The 21,337-nt window shown below is 42.8% G+C and overlaps 1 protein-coding gene across 4 annotated transcripts in view; it reads right to left on the minus strand.

The window, feature by feature from the left end:
• The window catches only part of LARP1B (La ribonucleoprotein 1B), a 34,770-nt gene extending 13,796 nt beyond the window's left edge, over window positions 1–20,974 (minus strand). Inside the window, exons 1-7 of one of the 4 annotated variants that reach the window (XM_054064411.1) lie at window positions 20,597–20,974; window positions 11,679–11,740; window positions 10,580–10,639; window positions 5,586–5,754; window positions 4,067–4,210; window positions 1,906–2,049; window positions 1,488–1,656 (exon numbers count right to left, since the gene is read on the minus strand). In XM_054064411.1, the coding sequence (XP_053920386.1) occupies window positions 1,488–1,656; window positions 1,906–2,049; window positions 4,067–4,210; window positions 5,586–5,754; window positions 10,580–10,639; window positions 11,679–11,740; window positions 20,597–20,843 (995 nt within the window). In that variant the 5' untranslated portion in view covers window positions 20,844–20,974. Of the gene's footprint in view, window positions 1–463; window positions 709–1,487; window positions 1,657–1,905; window positions 2,050–4,066; window positions 4,211–5,585; window positions 5,755–10,579; window positions 10,640–11,678; window positions 11,741–20,596 lie in introns of those variants that run through there. The other 3 variants (XM_054064410.1, XM_054064412.1, XM_054064413.1) reach the window with 3 other exon arrangements.
• Window positions 20,975–21,337: the final 363 nt, after the last annotated feature.

Genomic DNA, 21,337 nt, shown 5'->3' on the forward strand with positions numbered 1-21,337 from the left:
ACTCTGGGTAGTTTTATTCCACGTATACTTCCTTCTTTGGCATAGTCACTTTAATATTTTACAACTACATTATGAGAGGCAGACAAAACCATCCCCATCTAGAAGCTAATAACAGGTATGATGAATAAAGTCTGTTTCTCATCGTTTTTAATGTGATAAAGGACGTGAATAGGTAACAAAAACACCTTTTTCCTTTTTAAGGAGCATAAAAATAGTGAAGTTATGTTCTAAATCTGCTCAAGAATCTTCCTCTCTCTCACGGAAAGCAAACTCCATAATTAAACTGCCTTCGGAGTTTGGACAAGCAACCACTGGCTCTGGTTAGCCAGCCATGCCAAGTCTTCTATTGACACCTGCCACCCTCTCATTGCTAAAAAATAATACAAATATAACCAGAAGTCAGATGCAACCAATGCTGTAACTGACATTTTTCTCAGCAGAGGGGGACATCATCATGTCCTACCTTAGAAGGTCTGGATTCTACACTGCATGCCCAGAAATCTGGCCAACAGTGGAGTGTCTGTGCTCCTCCCTCACTTGTCTGAGGACAGTGCAGGCCGATTATCCTGACATGGGGGTACATGTCCACTGTCAGGTCTCATAGGGGCCTGGCAGCAAGAGTAACAAAAAAGACTGCAATAGAAGTTTTGAAGTTGATAGCCACATGTCAGATACATTCTGCCCTTAAAGAGGCTTTTTTCTTCCTTTTTGCGTCAACTGTAACAAAAGAAGCAAGAATAAAATAAGCAAGTTGCTTTATGGAATACAAGGGCAATCAAAAACCACCACAAAGGCATCGCAGAGAAATGCCGTTGCAAGTACAGAAGATGAAACATCTGCAAGTGGTGGAAACTGTCTCTTTAAAATGAACTAGTGGTTTCCAGGCCCTTTTTGACTCGCCTCCTGGTGATAATCAGTCTTCCAGATGGTCTCTCATTGCCTAATGGTGTACACGAGAAAGTAAACATTTTAGATTATTGATCAATCAAGTACCATTGCAAAAGTACTCTCTTTCAGTTAAACGTTTCAGGTGAAACACCCTGAAAACAAACTAACAAGACTTCTCAAAGTGAAAATGAGAGCAAATAAGGAAAACATCTCGCTACATCACCCAAGAAGAGCTTTATAGGCAAACAGACCAACAGTACTCAAAAGCACAAGCTCAGAGACATCCAAATCTCAATTACATGACAACATAAAAAGAGGGCTATGTACCATAAATAGCGCAGGTAATACGAGTTAGAGCCAGACCACAGCACAAGATGCAGAACAGCTTCCTCAAAATTCCTCCCCGTCACTCAAGTTTTTCCACATCACTAGTGATTAAATTAAAATTGACAACGGTAACAGTCAAATCAAAAAGTTAAATTGAAATGCCTTAATCTCCATCTTTATGTGGGTAGCAAAGATTAAACACTGTTTGGACTGAGTTATTTCATCTAAACTAGATCTGCAAAAATATCTGTACGTTAAAAAAATCTACTTACATTTGATGTTTTATATATTCTTTGAGAAGTGCTTCATCCACAGAATACATCTGCACTCCTGTTCCATCACCATAGTAATACATCACACTAGCATTAAGCTCAGGCTGGAATACTTGGTCAGTTTCTTCCCCATACACTTCTTGGTAATCCACTGAATATTCAAAGTTCACTTCAAAATAAAGGAAAATACAAAAGAACGATGACGAAAAATATTAAGCCCAGCATATAAATATTTTAAGGCATGACACGCATTGCTATTTTACTGTTGGCTTTCAACATCTGATTTTAAAGACTCAAGCTACTTATTTACATTAAGTTACAGGATACGTTTTTTGAAACAACTCTTACTTAACATGCAAACAATAACATTATAAATATAACATGAATTTTTTTCCTAAGCATCTACTACTTGGCATACTTCTAGGGTTTCCTCTGCCTCGTCCTCTTCCTCTGCCTCTACCTCTTCCTCTGCCTCTGGAGTATCCTCGACCACTGCCATCCTCACTTCTCACGCTGCACACTTCATCATGGTCATCTCTCTTTTCTCTATCACGACGCCAATCTTTAAGAGAAAAAAGCATAATACTTGTAATAATTATTAAATATCACAGTAATTAAGTAGTGTCTGAACTATAAATATTAACCATAAAACATTGTACTGAGAAGTATCTCTCTCTGTCTTCTGGATGGTCAGGAAGGCAATTCCCTGCCTCCGCCATTTAACAGCAATCATTTAGTCTCGGCTGGTTGTGCCCCAAACTGAGCTTAAGTTAAGGACCCCTTTTTGATAACAAATTTAAGACTACTCTCTAAGAATCTAGGTAAGGTTTTCATAGAATTATGCGATCTGCACATACGAAAGGAAAGCAAGAGAAGCAGAAAAAGAAAGGAAAGCAAGTGGGTCCAAACCAGACCCCAGGGACCTTGGAAGCACAAAACTTAAAGATGGGTCAGAGAAAAGGAAGCTCCCTTTCACACTACTTCTTTCTCTTTTCCTAACACTCCCAGAGATTTCCAACTTCAGTCAGTCACCCTTGCTTAAAGTTTATTTAAGTTGTAATGGGATAAGTCTTCCAGATTCCAGAGGACGTCCTTGTTAGAGGAATGCCTGGGGACAGAGCCCCTAACTTGACCAAATGAGAGCTGCTGAATTTAACACAGGACTAATTAAAGATACGATTCTTTGTTTGCATGAGAAATCTTCATTTATAAGCAACTATTTTGAATGAATCTTAAACCAAAATATTTATGTTCATACATTCAAGTTCCTGTACTTTATTTTCTATCAAATAAGACTCTAAGTTTACAAATATCATAATCTGTGTGTCTCTCGCTTGAAACCAGGACCTCAGCCTTTGCATTTCCTACCTTCAACCTTAGGGGTCCCAAATGCATAGGCATTATTCAAACTATTTCTCCAAATCAATTCAATTTCTGCACTCAGAGTCCACATGGCTCCAACACATATGAAAGCCCTACATATAACATCTTCATGAGACAGCGTGGTATTTAAGCCTGAAACAAGTATTTTACTTCAACAGTCAGTGTTCCTGAACAACAAAAGGTGGTTTATGTTCTCTCACACTAAAACTGGTCTAGAACCGCTACAGCCTTGAGGTAGAGTTCATGCTACAAGTTTCTGGTCATTTGTCCATCCTGGATAACTGCTGAAGGAAGTGACACACTAGTAAAAACCCTCCCCCTGCTTCTGTACATCCCTCAGACCTCCAGATCAAACCCTTACATCCATGTTCCTAAAACGGTTTCATAAACAAATCCTGCCTCAGTAGCATCCAGCACTTCTTATAACGAGCAAACATTTCCATTTTTAAGGTATATTGCGATTTTAAAATTTAAATGCAAATAACATAAACCAGAGTTACACTCAGTCTAAGATTTCTGCCATCTGACAAGCTGCATCTGGAACACCTGAGGATCAGAAGCAGTACCAACTGTGGTGCTTTTCTTCCACTGTGGCTCTAGCATAACTGTTTGCATGGCCATGCTGAGAAATAGGTCAGGGAACTGAGGAACTGGTCCAACTTAAAGGAAAAAACATCAGTAGAATTGTCAAAGCAGAGTTCAAAGTGTAAGTCCCACAAGCAACTGCCTGGAAGCAACAAGCTGCAGGAATAGCAATAGAGCAGGACAGAGCAGCCACCTTATGAGACTGTTTGTAAGCTTTCTGCATCATAAAGCTGTGGCCCAAGACTCTGTAGGGAGCAATGAAGAGAAAAACATATGCCTCGAGTCAGTCACATGCTGTAAAGATTGTTTCCAAACTCAGTTATCCAGCAGAATCAACGACGGAGACATTACAACTCTGATCAATTCATGAACTCGTTAAAAAAATAATCTGACCATAAGCTTTTAAACAAAACTTTCCAACTTAAAATTTGTTAAACTACAGTACAATTTGTTTATTTTTTTTACTGCTTATTGGCAAATATTAACATCAGGTTTTACTATGTATGGGTACAGTCAAGTTTCAATAGAAACCACTGATCTAATTCTTACTCTCGTGGTATAATATTTTATTTGCCACAAATTAAAAGACTCAGAGTTTGAAAACTACTTACTTCTTGTCTCATTGCGTCTGTTGTTATAAGGTATTAACTTGTTTGATTCCAGCAGAAATCTTGAGCTACTTCGAGAGCCTGGTCTTTCTTGACTATCTGACCTTACGTCATCCAAGTGAAGTGGCACCCATTTCTGCTTGTTACCTTGAAAAGTTAATATATTACCCTTAATTATAGCAGTACTTGAAGTTTCAGATTCTATAGAATTCTTTTTGTAAAACTAGAAAGAATTCATTTCAAAGTTTAAAAACCTAGAGAAGTTTAACATCGAAAAGCTAAGATTTGAGGTATGACTAAACAATCATAAAGCAGTAAACACCAGTTTCTCAAACTGAAAGGTAACCTTACCTAAGCTTCAAACATTTGAAATGAAGGGGAATTCATTTCATTTGATGAATTTTTAGATCTAAGTTCCATTACCAAGAATTTGTAGCTACGTAAGTGTTAAATACACACAGCAAATTCCTTACCATAGAATTTCACAACCTGCAGATGAAACTTAAAGATAAAAAAAAAACATATCAAGTTAACCACTAAAGATTTAAATCACAAACAATAACCATTTTCCTGAGAATTCAGCTGTATTGACTGTATTTTTACCCTGAGGTATTCAGATTAAGTTAATTCATATGCAAAGCTGTATTTTGCTGCAGGCTGGCCTAAAATGTCCATTAGCCATTTATGTAACGATAATATTTACTGTTCTATACTTGACTTCTATTGTGGCTTCATGCCTTTGTAGCCAAGAAATATAAGCAAATACATAAAATGCATTATCCATACTGGGAAAAAATACAGGTTGTACCTGGAATGCTTTGGTTTAGATTTCCACTTAGACTGGAAACATTAAAAGCAATAAAGGATTTGTTTTTAAACATATAACTAAACAGATTAACAAATCTAAACAACAAAGGTCTTTGATATCTGAAGCAATACCAGCAGGGAAGCATGAAAAAAGCAGCTGGGGCAGCAAAGGCTTAAAACTCTCTCAGGCTGTTTCTCCAGCCTACTCCAGTTAATGACCAAGGAGATACAGGTTTGCTTCCTAGTTTTAATGTAACAGATTGGATCAAAAGGAAATTAATAACCCGGTTTAGATTTCAAGTGATAGCTTCAAGGTGTAAGCTAGCAGGAAAACATCAAAATTAAGTGTTCCTATATATAGTAACACATGTATATATGAAGTTAAATTAACGTGCGATTTATTTAGGGAAATAAAGACATGAGACAGTAATGGTTTGTTCGGCCATGATAGAATTGTCCAGAAATTGTCAGAGCTCCACAGATCATCAGCAGGATAACAAGCTGCTTTTTCCCCAGAAATCCTATTTGATATTAACCACAACACTCCAAAATATGAGAAAGGAAGCCTGTCTTAAGCTTCCTAGCATAAAGCAATATATCCCCTTATCACCTAGAAAATGCAAAAGCATATAAAGTTTCATCAAGTCATTCAACTGGAACTATTGTAACTGTATCAATGGTGACTTTTTGCATCATACATAGTGCCCAGACTGACCTTTTTTCCTTTGGTTATTAGTTTGAGCTTCATCTTCACTAACGCAATCTCCTGGCCCATCTGGCTTTGCCTCAGAGTTGTCCTTGATTCCATTATTGCTTTTTTGATCAGATTTCTCCTCCTTTTCTCTTCTATTTGCTGGCTTCTTACTGTGACTTACACTCTTACACTGCAAGAGATACTGGTAATTATTTCTCACAGTACAGAAACACAAGAACATAAGGAGGAATTTCTTCACGCTGAGGGTGGTGAGGCACCGGCTCAGGTTGCCCAGAGGAGCTGTGGCTGCCCCATCCCTGGAGGTGTTCAAGGCCAGGTTGGACGGGCTTTGAGCAGCCTGATCTAGTGGGAGATGTTCCTGTCGACAGCAGGGGGGATTGGAACTGGATGATCTCTAAGGTCCCTTCCAGCCCAAGCTATTCTATGATTCTACAGCTGCCAACAGCAAAAGGTATAAATTTCCTTTACCTATTAAAGTTCCTTCATTATTACTTGTTCTCAACCTCTTCAGTAGGGTGAGTTTAAGAACAGTGTTGTTTTCTAAATTCTCGTTTTAAATAGTTCTATTTTCTGCTAATTTGGCAAGACCATATAAAGAATTTTTAGGAAGTTTGTTTTTTAAACAAAGACATAAAATTGCAGAGTGCGTGCAATCCTGTTTTATACCTCAGAACTCATACTTATTTTATTGGAAAGAAATATTACTCACCAGTACCTACTGCTCAGACTGTTTATCTTTATAAAAAGCTCTGCTTACAGCATGGTAAATCAGAAATTCCCATGATACTGCACAATCTCAACAGCATGCCTAATGTTCATGTGAACTATAAGGAGCCATAGGTCTTAACTCTGACAATTCTGTTTCACTCAATCAGAACACAAACTAAAGATCAGAGGATGTGGAGGTGGATGATTGCAGATTCGTTCTTTCCCACAATTAAAATATGGCATTTACGGGGAACTGCGTGCCTCCAAGCACTGCCAGTACCCTGCAAATCATCACTTCTTGGAAATCCCACAGAACAGGCTTCAAAGACGGCAAAATGAACAGTGTTTTAGTGAATAGAGGAACGTTTCATTCTTTCCTGGTTATCAGTTCAGGCTGGGAGGTAAAGGGATTGAGAACAGCCCTGCCCATCCAAGGTGGATGGAAAGCTGGATATGACCCAGCAGCACGCGCTCGCAGCCCAGAAGGCCAACTGTGTCCTGGGCTGCATCAAAAGAAGCATGGCCAGCAGGACAAGGAAGGGGATTCTGCCCCTCTACTCAGCCCTGGTGAGATCCCACCTGGCACCCTGTGTTCAGCTCTGGAGTCCTCAGCACAGGAAGGACATGAATCTTTGGAGCAGGTCTAGAAGAGGGCCACAAAAATGGTCAGAGGAATGGAACATCTCTCCCATGAAGAAACGCCAAGAGAGTTGGGGTTGTTCAGCCTGCAGAAGAGAAGGCTCGGGGGTGACCTTAATAAGCCCATCCAGTAGTTAAAAGGGGCTTGTAAGACAGAAAGGGACAAACATTTTAGCAGGGCCTGTAGAAGTAGAACAAGGGGTAATGGATTTTAAGTAAAAAAAGGTAGATTTAGACTAGATATAAGGAAGAAATTTTTTTTACAATGAGGGTGGTGAAACACTGGGACAGATTGCCCCAAGAGGTGGTGGATGCCCCATCCCTCGAAACACTCCAGGTCAGGTTGCAAAGGGGATCTGAGCAACCTGATCCAGTTGAAGATGTCCCTGCTTATAGCAGGGGGTTGGACTGGATGACCTCTAAAGGCCCCTTCCAACCCAAATCATTCTATGATTGGATATAACACCTACCTGCAAAATTAAGTTTAACAGCTATATCTGCCAAACAGAAAGAATGCTCCTATGTTGTGGAGACAGCTTTGAACCTGCTAGAATACATACAGTAGATAGTGCAGCATTGTGCCATAATTAATTTGAATGCAAAGCCTTCCCTTCAACTTATCAAATACAAACTAGGTGGTATTTGTTTTAAAAGACACTATGCGAATTTTTGTACTAAAACTCTCACATACATGAGTCTGTAAAAGATTAATTAAAATCTACGCAATAATCGAGATCATCCATCAAAACAAAAAATCTTGTAAAAAGTATTTTTAAAGCAGACAATTTCAGATAGAAAACATCGAATGTGCACATTCTTATGAATCAACACACCTGTATCCCTCAGTAATTCTGACCGGTGCAGTACAGGCATTATTAATCATAAAAAAATTTTACATAATAACAAAGCAGATGTTAAAGACCTGCAGTACTACTGAGAATGCAAAAGATTTTAAGTCACTAAAATCAGTATTTCAAAAAAAGAGATGTTAAGATATGCGTAACACAGAATGGTTTGGTCTGGAAGGGACCTTAAAGCTCATCTAGTTCCAAGCCCCTGTCATGGGCAGGGACACCTCCCACTGGATCAGGCTGCCCAAAGCCCCATCCAGACTGGCCTTGAACACCTCCAGGATGCGGAAGGAACCCACAGCTTCCCTGGGCAACCTGTGCCAGTGCCACACCACCCTCACAGGGAAAAGCTTCTCCCTAACATCTGATCTTCATCCCCTTTCTTTCAGTTTAAAAACATTATCCCCTGTTCTAGCATTCCACACCCTTTTAAAAAGCCCCTTCCCAGCTTTCCTGTAGCCCCTTCAGGTACTGGAAGCTGCTCTAAGGTCTCCCCAGAGCCTTCTCTTCTCCAGGCTGAACCACCCAAACTCTCTCAGCCTGTTCTCATAGCAGGGGTGCTCCAGCCTCTGCTCATTTTCGTGGCCTTTCTCTGGACTCGATCTAGCAGATTCACGTCCTTCCTGTGCTGAGGACTCTGGAACTGAACAGCGGACTCTAGATGAGGTCTCACAAGAAAGGAGTAGAGGGGCAGAATCCCCTTCCTTGACCTGGTGGCAACACTTCTTCTGATGCAGACCAGCATTATGGTTGGCCTGCAAGCACACATTGCTGGCTCATGTTGAGCTTCTCATCCACCAGCACCCTCAAGTCCTTCTCCGCAGGGCTGCTCTCAATCCATTCTCGATCCAGCCTGTAATTGTGCTAAGGATTGCCCCAACCCAGGTGCAAGACCTTGCACTCAGCCTTGTGCATTGGGCCTTCATAAGGTTCGCACAGGCCCACCTCTCAAGTCTGCCGAGGTCCCTCTGGATGGCATCCCTTCCCTCCAGCATGTCAACCACAACACACAGCTTAATGTCATCAGCAAACTTGCTGAGGGTGCCCTCAGAGAGTGCAGGGTTCCCACGTCTGCAACAAAGATATTAAAACAACACCGGTCTCAATACCAACCCCTATGGAATACCACTCGTCACTGGGCTCCACTTGGACATTGAACTGTTGACCACAAATCTTTGAAATCAACCATCCCACCAACTCCTTATCCACCCAGTGGTCCATCCATCTAATCCATGTCTCTCCAATTTAGAGACAAGAAATCATGCAGGACAATGTCAAATGCTTTGCACAAGTCCAGGTATGTGATGTCGGTTGTTCTACCCTTATCCACCAAACCTGTAGCCCCGTCACTGAAGGCCACCAAATTTGTGAGGCACAATTTGCCCTTAGTGAAGCCATGCTGACTGTCACCAATCGCCTCCTTATTTTCTATGTGCCTTAGTATAGTTTCCAGAAGGATCTGCTCCATGATTTTGCCTGACACAGAGGCGAGACTGTCCAGCCTGTAGTTCCCTGGCTCTTCCTTATTTCCTTTTTTTTTTTAAAAATGGGAGTTATGTTTCCCCTTTTCCAGTCAGTGAAAACTCCACTGGACTGCCATGTCTTCTCAAATATGATGGACAGTGGCTTGGCAACTTCATCTGCCAGTTCCTTCAAGACCCACAGATGCATCTCACCAGGTCCCATGGACTTGTGCACCTTCAGGTTCCTTAGATGGTCTCACACCAGATCCTCTCCTGCATTTCTTCATTATTTCATTCTCTGACTTTGCCTTCTACAACTTGGGCGGTGTGTCTAGAGCCCTTGACAGTGAAGACTGAGGCAAAAAAAGTCATTGACTACCTCAACCTTCCCCATATCCTGTGTAACCAGGTCTGCTGTTTCATTCCCGAGAGGGCCCACATTCTCCCTAGTCTTCATTTTATCATTGACATATCTATAGAAGCTTTCCTTGTTGTCCTTGACATCCTGGGCAGATTGAATTCTATCTGGGCTTTCACTTTCCTAACCTGATCCCTGGCTGCTCAGACCATTTCCTTGTATTCCTCCCAGGCCACCTGCCCTCACTTCCACTCTCTGTAGGCTTCCTTTTTCGTATTTAAGATTGTCCAGGAGTTCCTTGTTCATCCATGCAGGCCTCCTGGCATTTTTGCCTTACTACTTCTTTGCTGGGATGCATTGGTCCCGATCGTGGACGAAGTGATTCTTGGATGTTAACCAGCTCTCTTGGTCCCCCCTCCCTTCTAGGGCTTTACCCCATGGTACCTGATCAAGTAGATCCCTCAAGAGTCCAAAGTGTGCTCTCCTTAAGTCCAGGGTAGTGAGCTTGCTGTGCACCCTCCTTGCTGCCCTAAGGATCTTGAACTCCAAACATTTCACAGACACTGCAGTCAAGGCTTCCCCTGAGCTTCACATTCCCCACCAAGCTCTTCCTTGCTGGTGAGAAGAAAGTTCGGCACAACACCTCCCCTAGTCAGCTCTTCTATCTCTTGGAGAAGGAACTTATCACCAACGCATTCCATGAACTTCCTGAATTGCTTATGTCCTGCTGTGTTGTCCCTCCAACAGATACTCAGGTGGTTGAAGATCCCATGAGGACCAGGACTTCTCAACATGAGGCTCCTAGCTCTTCCTGGCCCAGCACACTGTGCAGAACCCCACTATAATGTCACCATTCCCCACTCTCCCCTTAATCCTGGCCCATATGCTCCTCATCCACCTCCAGGTAGGGCTCCATGCACTCCAGCTGGTCACTGACAGAAGGTGAAGATAATACTGAAGATAAAAGACACTTACTTCGTTGTTTGCTGTTTCACTCGGTGTCGGCCAGCTCGCGATATCACCAAAATCACCTCCCTGCAAAGACAACAAGCAGCTTATCCTACTTCCTAGATTTAGTGGTTTTTAATACACTGAAGACGCCAGCCATGACTCCGATGGCCAGACTGCCCCTTGGAGCGGAACTGCTGGAAGCAGCAGGTTTTAAAAGCTGAGAAATACAACTTTTGAAAACAGAACGTGACCAATTGTAAAGACAACGGTTTGTTACCACTACATCCAAATCAAGGTCCAATCCACCTTAGCTTGTAATTCATTTAACTGTCTAAAGAATGCCTTCAGGGAGAATATTTGAAGTGTGCACAGCCAAAAAAGTTAACAAGCAAGGAAAATATTTCATGTTCTATTATAAAACAAACTAACAGGGCTTACTTTTTTGGCACATGAAATTGTCACATCAAATGTTGTCTTATATGTAACTTACTATATGATTTAAAGGTATCTACTGTCTTGTAGCTTTCAGAAGATCTCTAAGCACAGGTTATTATTCAACCTAAAAAGGGGGGACTGTATAAAACTTTAGAAAGTAGATTATTTTAATAAATGGAGTCAGCGTCTCCTGTTTTGATAAAGATAACTTTATCACAGCCCATAAAGCACACGCATCACATAACATGCAAAAAGGATTTCTAAAACCAATCCAGCATCACTCGTGCCCAAGTGAAGTTATTTCTTCGCAGGCCCTTCACATTTTTATATAACTCCACTGCTATTTTACACAGAAGCGCCTTTCTTTACCCCTCACCTATACATTGCTTTAGCATTCCTTCTAATTTTTAAATTTCCCTTCCTGTTTTTACTTTTCTTTGTCTTCAGAATTAACTATTGCCAAGACGGTACGTAACACTCTGGCTGTAACCTCAAAATACCTTGCTAACTTTTTATTTTAGTCGTATCAGTTATTTACCATACTGAATACTTACAGCCAGAAATACTCCTTTAAAATTCACATTATCAGCTGAGTTAATGCCAGTTCAGAGTAACGGGTTAGATTAACAGGGACTTCTAACACAATCAGTCCAGTAACTCATAGATAAATGTCCTGACAAATACAAACCTTGCTGTATTTCCTTGTCCTGGGTTTCGCTGCTTTTATAACTTGAGTAGAATTTTGTAGTTCTGTAAGGGAAGAAAAATATTTTCAGGTGAAGAATCAGACTGCACTTTCAAAGAGTAAGGAAGGTATACTCGAACAATTGTGTTTATCTATCTATCTTACTACATTGAAGTTTTTTTGAGGCCTTGGTATCGAAGTCCATGAACACATTCACAAATTAACCAACATGACATTGAGTGTAAATAATCCTGAAAACCAGGTGCACAGGATACTGTATAATGTAGTATTTAAGCATTTGCTCAGCTATAAGGTCAACACTGCCTCAAAATATTGGGTTTTTTAACCTAAGAATTAGCAAAGAAAATGAGGCCCTCAACCACATAAGAGTTATCTGATTAGAAGCTGTATTTAGAAGAATTAATTTATGAAATCTACCATTACGCAAGTATGGAAAAAAATGGAAGCAATTACATATTCAGAAATTCCTAGTAATTTCCTTTTATAAGCAATTACTCAAATGCCAAATAAAATTTAGCCATATTGCTCATAAGCAAAATGAAGTTATGAGGAAACATTAAAACGGAAGGTAAAAAGAAAAAATTACTACAAAAACTACATTAAGATTAATACATTTTAATTCCCAAATTCCACAATGGATTTTTTTTCTGATAAATATGAGATCCTGCAATAAAGCTGACACACATTTTCAGAATTGTCCTGAGTCAAGACATTAAGTTTATAATAATGATTACATCTGGTCCCCTGAGCAAGAGTCCCTCATACTTCTACCAGGAATACCTGCCAGGAATTAATAGAATGCTTGGAAATAGCTCTCTTTCTCACACATGGCAGCAGTATTGGGCCTAACGATCTAAGATCAACAACATATATTGAAAAAAATGTCTATTTAAAGTCACTACAGCTTTCAGTACATGTGCAATCACCCTTCCGGATACAAATAAAGCAATGGAAAGATATGGATCTGTTGGAGTGAGTCCAGAGGAGGCCATGAAGATGATCTGAAGGCTGGAGCACCACTGCTATGGGGACAGACTGAGAGAGTTGGGGTTGTTTAGCCTGGAGAAGAAAAGGCTCTGGGAGACCTTAGAGCAGCTTCCAGTACTTAAAGGGGGCTACAGGAAAGCTGGGGAGGAGCTCTTGATCAGGGAGCGCAGGGATAGGACGAGGGGCAGTGGTTTTTAAGCTGAAAGAGGGGAGATTTAGATTAGATATTAGGAAGAAGTGTTTTCCTGTGAGGGTGGTGAGGCACTGGCTGCCCCATCCCTGGAGGTGTTCAAGGCAAGGTTGGATGAGGCTTTGAGCAACCTGACTCAGTGGAGGTTGTCCCTGCCCATAGCAAAGGGGTTGGAACTGGATGGATTTCAAGGTTCTTCCCGACCAAAGCTATTCTATGAATCCAATTTTCTTACTCTGTGCAGTTTCTTCCTGCCCATCTCAATTGTGTCCTACTTTTTGCGTTGGGAATTCAGGGGGAAAACCCCACTAGTATCAGGCAGCTTTTCTTGGAGATTATAATTGAGACAGAGGAAACCACCTCTTCTCCCGAGAAGCCCCAGTTCTGTTCTCCTGGTGTGTATTTTCCCATAGAGAAGTGGTCACAACCTTTCCTTAAAACTTCTTACTCAGTATTTTACTGCAAGACAAACTTGAAACACTGAACATGACTGAAATCACTAGTGGATTATTATTTCACACAGGGATAACATCACCTCCTCACCCCTTATCTCTTTCACATCCAGTGACTAATCATCCTTATCGCAACTTCACAGTGGCAACTCCACCCTCCTGCCCAAGTGGCTCTGAAAAACCTCTCTGTCTGCTTCCTGGAATAAACCGTGAATGTTGAACTATAAACTAATGGATACTCCATATTCCACTGTAAGTTATAGCAACACTGCTACATACAACTTGCACATCAAAATACGTGAATTTAGTGAATCCTGACCAGCCTTTTACTTTCTACCAAGCCATTTACCAGCAGGTTTTTTTCTTCCTCTCCTACAGATCTGCTTTTTAAAACAAAGACAAAACACCCACCCCTCTCAAACTGCCTCTTTCCTGTTATTCAGTCTCAACTGACTTTAGGAGGGCTTTCAGAAACACAGGGTGAGCGTGTAATCCCAATTTTTACTTGTCACTCACTAGTAAACTAATTGCCCTTTACAAAACAAGACAAACAGCTGTAGAGGTGGAGCAGCAAACAAATTTGTAATTTTCTTCAACAAACCTGCCAATTATCTGTACAAGTAAACTGCCTGTCCAAAGCATTTGTCCTCCAGTAGCCTGTAAACACACACCAATTACCTCACTGAAGCCCTTTTTCCATCTCACAGCACTTTTACTTAAATTGCTGCTGAAGGACCGCTCTGCCAGAACTTCTACTCCATGTGTCACCAGGGCGTAGCAAGGGATTCAAGAACAAAAGACTCCAAGTCGCTGCACTATCTTAGTCATGGGATATTATCCCAGGTGGCAGGAGAGACTATCTGAATGGAGCAGAATGAGACCCAACTCGTTTTAAGGAATCTCTCTTATCTGTATGCAGTAATCCAAGACTTGGAAGATGCATTTGCACACTAAATGAAAAGAAAATTAACATTAGGCAACGCAGCGTCTAGCTGATGATGCCCTTTGTGAATTCAAAGGCCTGAGATCTCACCACACTTCATACTTCCCTACCCAAAAGCAACTCCATAGAGTTGTTGGAAGGTGGATTTTGGAACCACTAAAGCAGCAACAATTCTTTGAGACAACGGCAACAGAAAATGAAAAGCAAGCTGGAGGCTGTGCAGAAATTAAGAGAAGTTTGGACATAAAAGACCTATCAAAAAAGTACTATCCATTAGAAGAAAAGCCATAGAACCGTAGAATCACAGAGTAGTTTGCGCTGGAAGGTACCTTAAAGATCATCCAGTTCCAACCCACCTGCTATGGGCAGAGACATCCCACTAGATCAGGGTACCCAAGGCCCCACCTGGCCTTGAACACCACCTCATGTTTTCAGTAGCAGTATTTCAGAATGGATGGTTTGAAGTTCTGCAAGTAACTCGTCAGCAAGTGATGAGGGGAGGGACATTTCTTCTGAAAATAAAGTCTGTTAGTAAAAGGTGGAACACATTCTAATTTTGATACAAAATGCAGTATATGCTGTAAGGATTTATAGACAATATCCAAAGTTTTATTTTTACTTGGACATGAATTTCCAAGTGCATTTCCATTTGATTTTCCTTCAGTGAAGGAACATCATGGCATTAACACCAGAAGCGCTTCAGGAATCGGCTCAAATCAGCAGCAGAACAGCTCTTCAGAACTTCAGTGGAACACGCTTGTTGAACTGGTACAACAACTCCTTTCAGTACATTTCAGTTTGAATCTTCACAGTATAATCCATTTTTAAACATTCTAAACCTATTTAAATCTATTGCTTTAACAAATAAATGTGGAAGTCTTGCAAATGTGACAAAAGAATCCCTTGGAGTACAAGATAATTTAAATCTAGAGCGTGCATTTACATCCAAAATTCTGGGAAATAAAAAAAGACAGTAATTATGGCAACACCCTTTCCTACAGCAGTTCTGGCATTTTATAGCAGAACTATATTAGACCGACCTTCTTCAAACTATTTGAACATTAATCAAGGCAGTGAGTTATGACAACTGCATCCTTCCACCTATTTACATTCAAACCCAGTTTTTCAATACAAGAAGCAATAGGGGAAAAGACCCTCAATACGATCAATTAATCATTTTACTATTTATTTCCCTTCCATTTCATGTCTCATCTGATTTTTTTTTCTCAGCTTCTTCACAGAAAGCTGCAACCTGCAACTCAATCTCTCCCAAAGCTTTCACGTTCTGAAGGGAGCACGTGCTGGAGCGCAGCAAGCCAGAACCGTGTCGGAGACTCCAGGCGGCAGGATGGATTGCTCTCTCCTAACAGCTCTCCAGTTTGAAAGCAAACAAACCAAGCCCTGCCATACAAAGTTATACATGCTTTTACAACTAAAACACAGACAGCAGGCTTGCAACAAAAATGGTTTTAATCCCTTCAGGGTTGATTTAATTGTTAGTGTGGTACCTTCTTAAAAATGATTTCAAGAATTATCAAAGCTGCTATTCAACCACTCGGTGAATTCATAAGAGCGAGCGATAATATCTGCCTTAGATACACCAAAAATCTCCGATAATCAGATGACGGATTAATCAAAATCTCGGTATTCCTTGTAGCACACTGTACCTTCACTAAACTGCACTTTTACAACCTATTTGCTAACAGACTAAAGCAAATTAATTTCTACACCAGCACTACAGTGAACTGGTTCTGCTACCAAAATATCAGTCAGATAAAAGATGCTCTTTGATGCCCAGAGATAAACGCAATGAAGAAAGACAAACTGAGCACAATAGAAAAGACTGAAGTGTGCAGTTATTTTAATTAACTACATCATTCAAGCACACTAGGAAGTAAACTCACTCCAACCCCTTAACCAGCCCAGGTATTTTGCCTCATTGAATACTTCCATATATTTTATGACCTATTTTCAAATATTTATCTAACAAATCACTAGAGACCCACATAAGCTGTACAGATCACACGAACTTGGCATTCAGATTCCCTTCTGCAAGCTTACAAAGAGGGCAGCACTTCAGGTTTCATCAAATGAAAAAGTGGGAGAACTTTTGTAATAAAATTATTCCAACAACTCCATTCTGGGGAAATTATTTATACGGAGGAAGGGTAACTCGCCTCTTCTGTGAGAGCCCAGCACCGAGGTGCAGCCGAGGGCAAAAACGACTCTGAAGAAAGACAAGGAAGACAAAACTAACACTGGGCTATTCTGCAGTTTCCATAGACACGTTTGTTTCTCAGTATTAAAAAACCTTATCTTCTTACCTTGTGAAAAATCACCTACAAGATTATATAGGACAACTTCTTACAATCATTCCTCTCCTCTTACTCACAAAGCTTCAACGTGAACTGAAGTCTTACTGCAATATATTGTCTGGGCGAGGGGAGGAAGAAACTCGGCAGAAGTACCTGTCATCATTTGACAGCCTGCACTAAAGCTAACTCCCTGTGTTCATGATCCCTGGGATTAGAGAGAAGCCTATTAATTCCACTAGCAGTTTCATATTGCTACAAGTCTTTCCCCATGAGTTAAATGCAGATTAGGAACTAAAAGTAGCTGAATAATTCTGAAATTATTCTGTTTAAAAGTGATGTTTAATAAAAGGCTCGGTCAGAAACAATGAACTGCGATAAGAAAAACAGTGTGAAGAATTCAAGTACGTTTACATTAGGTGTTTGGTTTACTTTAATACCATTAAAACCTACTAACATATCACAGACAAAACAATAACAGGTCACAGTAACAACACTTTGACCAAACTCTTTCATCAATAACTCTAAGCCTTTTACATTACTTTTCCTTCCAGTGTTGGGCAATGTTAACACTTTCTTTCAGTAACGAGAGTCAGGTTTGCCTCTATTACAAACTAACACCATGTTAAATTGAATGTGAAAAGATGACAGACCGGGGTCAAGGTTTTCAAGTGCGTAACTATCACTGCACACACCATACGTGCACGTCTCAGGAAACTTCCAACAAATTAAGCCAGGATCAACAAGTCAAACAGGATTCAGTCACTACTTTGATGTGAGATTCTTTTACGTTTTATTATCCTCTTTACGGATAGTTTTACATTCCATCCCAGTAGTATTTCTGCTCATCTACTTATTATTTCACATGACTAATTTCCATACTACTGCATTCATAAGGGCCTAGTGTGACCGATTTTCCTTGGCCAACGTGCAATTAGTTCAAAATACATCCCCCGTTGCAGATGGAGGCACACAGCAATTCCTTCCTTCAAACAGACAGGAAAGATTAAGCTGCTTTGTCTTTTACAAGCGAAAATGTAGTAGTGGCTCCTTTGTGGTGCTTGTGGCAGTGGCCAAACCACAACACGCACCCTGGTATGTATTCTTCACCGATGCCATTATCAGCAACAGCAACTCCTATACTTGCTAAATTAAACACTCGCCACTGGAAAAGAAGTTCCAGAGCAACTACTCTGTTTAATATTAACTTGATAAAGGGCAAGCACAAGTTTTATATAGAAGAAGAAAATCATAGAATCATTAAGAGTGGAAAGGACCTCTCAGATCATCAGCCCAACACCACTGTGCCTACTAAATTATGTCCTCAAGTGCCATGTCTGCACATTTTCTGAACACCTCCAGGGGCAGAGACTCCATCACTTCCCTGGGCAGCCTCTTCTGATGCTTCACCACTTTTTCAGTAAAGAAATTTTTCCTAATATCCAATTTAAGCCTCCCCTGATGCAACTCCAGGCCATTTCCTCTCATCCTATAATTTTAAGTCCTCCGAAATGATTAAATTAAGCATATAATGTGCACAGCGTATGAACTCACCGCCTCCTTTCTTCTTCTTAACAGCTATTTGTGTTTTATCTTAAGTGGAAAAGTAAACTTTACAGAAGGTGAAGCACGAGGTGCTAATGCACCAAAGGCTTTTCCCTGTCCTTCTGATGTACCATTATTAATTACTGCCACAGCAAGTCAAATGAGTGACAAGTTCCCTTTCATGTATGGACAAGGCTACAAGCTGCTGCCCAGCAAGCCAGATTGTAGAAGCTGTGCATAAATAGGTATTTATGCGTGCGTCAGGACACACAAACAAAACAGTTGTGATGATAAAGATGACTATATACATCGCCAAAAGGTTTGATCTTCAGCTGAGTAGAGATTTTGCGGTCTGGAGAACTTTCCTCTGCTTGCATGACCTGTCTACTTGGAACTATAAATTATATATTTCTCTTTGTGAAGGAAGTACGTATTTAATTCAGGCATAAAAGCAACTGTCAGATCACAAAAAGGTTTGTCAGGTGCCTTCAGGAACAAGTGCCGAGATTGAAATTCTTGGGAAACACAGGCTGAAATACGTATTTTGAGGTCAGCAGTTTACTTCCAGCCAAGAACAATACCCCAAGAAGCTGCTAACTTCTAGGAACACTTTGCTAGCCTAAGCAGAAAGCCTGACAACTTCAAGTCAGGTCTTCAACAACCAACTTCACAAAGCCACCTGCCTGCTTAGTCGTCACAGAGCCTCTAAAGTAGCTTTACCTTACATTTAGTGATTGAAGTCCAGAAAATTACACCACAGCTGCTCTTGTGCCATGTCTTTTCACATAAAAAGTCTGAACCCTGACAGCAAGCAAATTGACTTCTTTCCTTAACATTTAAATATTTATTTATTATTAGTGCAACGATGAATCACAGAAGAGTTTGAGCTGGAAGGGACCTTAAAGATCGTGCGGATCCAAGCCCCCTGCCACAGGCATGGACATCCCACTAAATCAGGCTGCCCAAGGCCCCATCCAACCTGGCCTTGAACACCTCCAGGGATGGGACAGCCACTGCTTCCCTGGGCAACTTGTGCCAGCGCTTCACCACCCTCAGTGTGAAGAATTTCTTCCTAATGTCTAACCTAAATCTTCACCCTTCCAATCCAAAGCCATTCCTGCTTGTCGTAATACTCCATGCCTGTATAACAAGCCCCTCCCCAGCTTTCCTGTAGTCCCTTCAGGCACCAGAATCTGCTCTAAGGTCTCCCCACAGCCTTCTCTTCTCCAGGCTGAACAATCCCAGCTTTCTAAGCCTGTAATCATGTATTGGGTTGGGTTTTTTTCCCCTATTGTTTGCTGTTTTCAAAAAACTGACTGGGTTTGAATGTAAATAGGTGGAAAGATGCAGGTGTCCTAACTCACTGCCTTGGTTAATGTTCAAACAGAATCAAGAAGGTCAAATCTTCTGGGAAGCAAAAGTAATGGAGCAAAGAGAAAGAAAGATCTGCTTTAAAGCAAACGGGATTTAGCACACAGAAAAGCAAACTGAAACAAGTATCTTCCCAGCTAAATAGCCATGTGGAGTTCGCCCTTTCCAGGCCAGAAACAAGTGCCTGCAAACCCTGGGAGCTCACAGCGAGCACAGCGGCTCCTGCATACAGACTGGGTCCCCGTGTGCCTCCTCCTCACCCCAACCTCCCCTTCCCCCACTCCCTTCCCTCCCTCTACCCATGTGTGTCAAGAGCCCGGAGACCACCGAGAAACGTGGTTCATTTTAGAACTGAAGCACAGAATGGTTTGGGCTGGAAGGGACCTTTAAAGCCCATCCAGTTCCAACCCCTGCCATAGGCAGGGACACCTCCCACCAGACCAGGCTGCTCAAGGCCCCATCCAACCTGGCCTTGAACACCTCCAGGGACGGGGCAGAGACAGCTTCCCTGGGCAACCTGGGCCAGGGCCTCACCATTCTCACAGTGAAGAAATTCTTCCTTATGTCTAAATTAAATCTTCCGCCTTCCAATTTAAAGCCATTCCCCGTCACCCTGTCACTTCACGACTTTGTCAAATGCCCCTCCCTGGCTTTCCTGGAGCCCCTTCAGGTGCTGGAAGCTGCTGAGGGATACTGAAGGCACCCCTCCCGGGATGGGGCACCCACGACTCTCTGGGCAACCCGTGCCAGTGCCTCAACGTCCTCACGGGAAAGATTTTCTTCCTAACAGCTGAAGTAAATCTCTCCTCTTTCAGCTCAAAACCACTCCCCAGCACTCCCTGATCAAGAGCCCTTCCCCAGCTTCCCTGGAAGCACTGGAAGCTGCTCTAAGCTCTCCCCGGAGCCTTCTCTTCTCCAGGCTGAACAGCCCCAGCTTCCAGCCTGTCCCCAGAGCAGAGGTGCTCCAGCCCTCGGATCACCTCCGTGGCCTCCTCTGGACCCGTTCCAACAGCTCCATATCCTCCTTACGGTGGAGATAAAGGCCCCAAAGCCCGAAAGCGGCCGCACACGCCGCCCCCGGTCCCGGTCCCTGCTCGCACCTGTGTCCCGGTCAGGCGGGGACGGGGCGTCCTCCGCCGCCCTGCGCCTCGTCCACGGGTTCTCCTTGGGCGGCGGGGCTTCGGGGGCCGCCTGCCGCCGGCCGGGCTCCTCCTCCTCCCCGCGGGGCGAGCCGTGTCCCGGCCGCCGGGGCTGCTGCTCCTCCTCTTGCCGGGACCGGCTGATCCCCGCCGGGCCGTCGCCTCCGCCGCCCCAACCCCGCCGCTCGGACACCTGCGCGGCGGACATGCCCTGCGCCCGGGGCCTCGCTCCTCGCAACGAGCTGCTGCTCCGGGAAGGAGCGAGGCAGAACCACCCGCGGAGCGCACGGGAGGCGCCGCCCGGCCCCGCCGCGCTCAGCCTGCACCGAACGGGGGCGGGGCTTGGGGGCGGGGCCTGGGGACGGACAGCGGCGTCGCAGCACACGGGGGCGGGGCTTAATTAAGAGGGCGTGGGTTTCGTTTGAGGGGAGTGTCTTGATGAAGGGGTGGGTGCCGGGCGGGGCGGGGCTTCAGGAAGGGGGCGGGGCCTTTGGAGGAACCTGTCAGAGGCGCCTCAACAGCCGGGAGGGGCCGGGCGTGGGGGAAGGACGGGGGTTGGGCGAGGTTGGGCGGAGGGGGCGGGGCTTGAACGATGGGTGGGGCTTTGGAGGACGCGAGGCAGTAGCAGCCGGGAGGGGGCGTGGATTGTAGGGAGGGGTTGGGGGGGGGTTCGCTCCTTTGCGCTCTGACCTAAGGTCAGAT

This window comes from Cuculus canorus, chromosome 4, assembly GCF_017976375.1.
Source record: "Cuculus canorus isolate bCucCan1 chromosome 4, bCucCan1.pri, whole genome shotgun sequence".
In the NCBI taxonomy this organism is placed as follows: domain Eukaryota; kingdom Metazoa; phylum Chordata; class Aves; order Cuculiformes; family Cuculidae; genus Cuculus; species Cuculus canorus.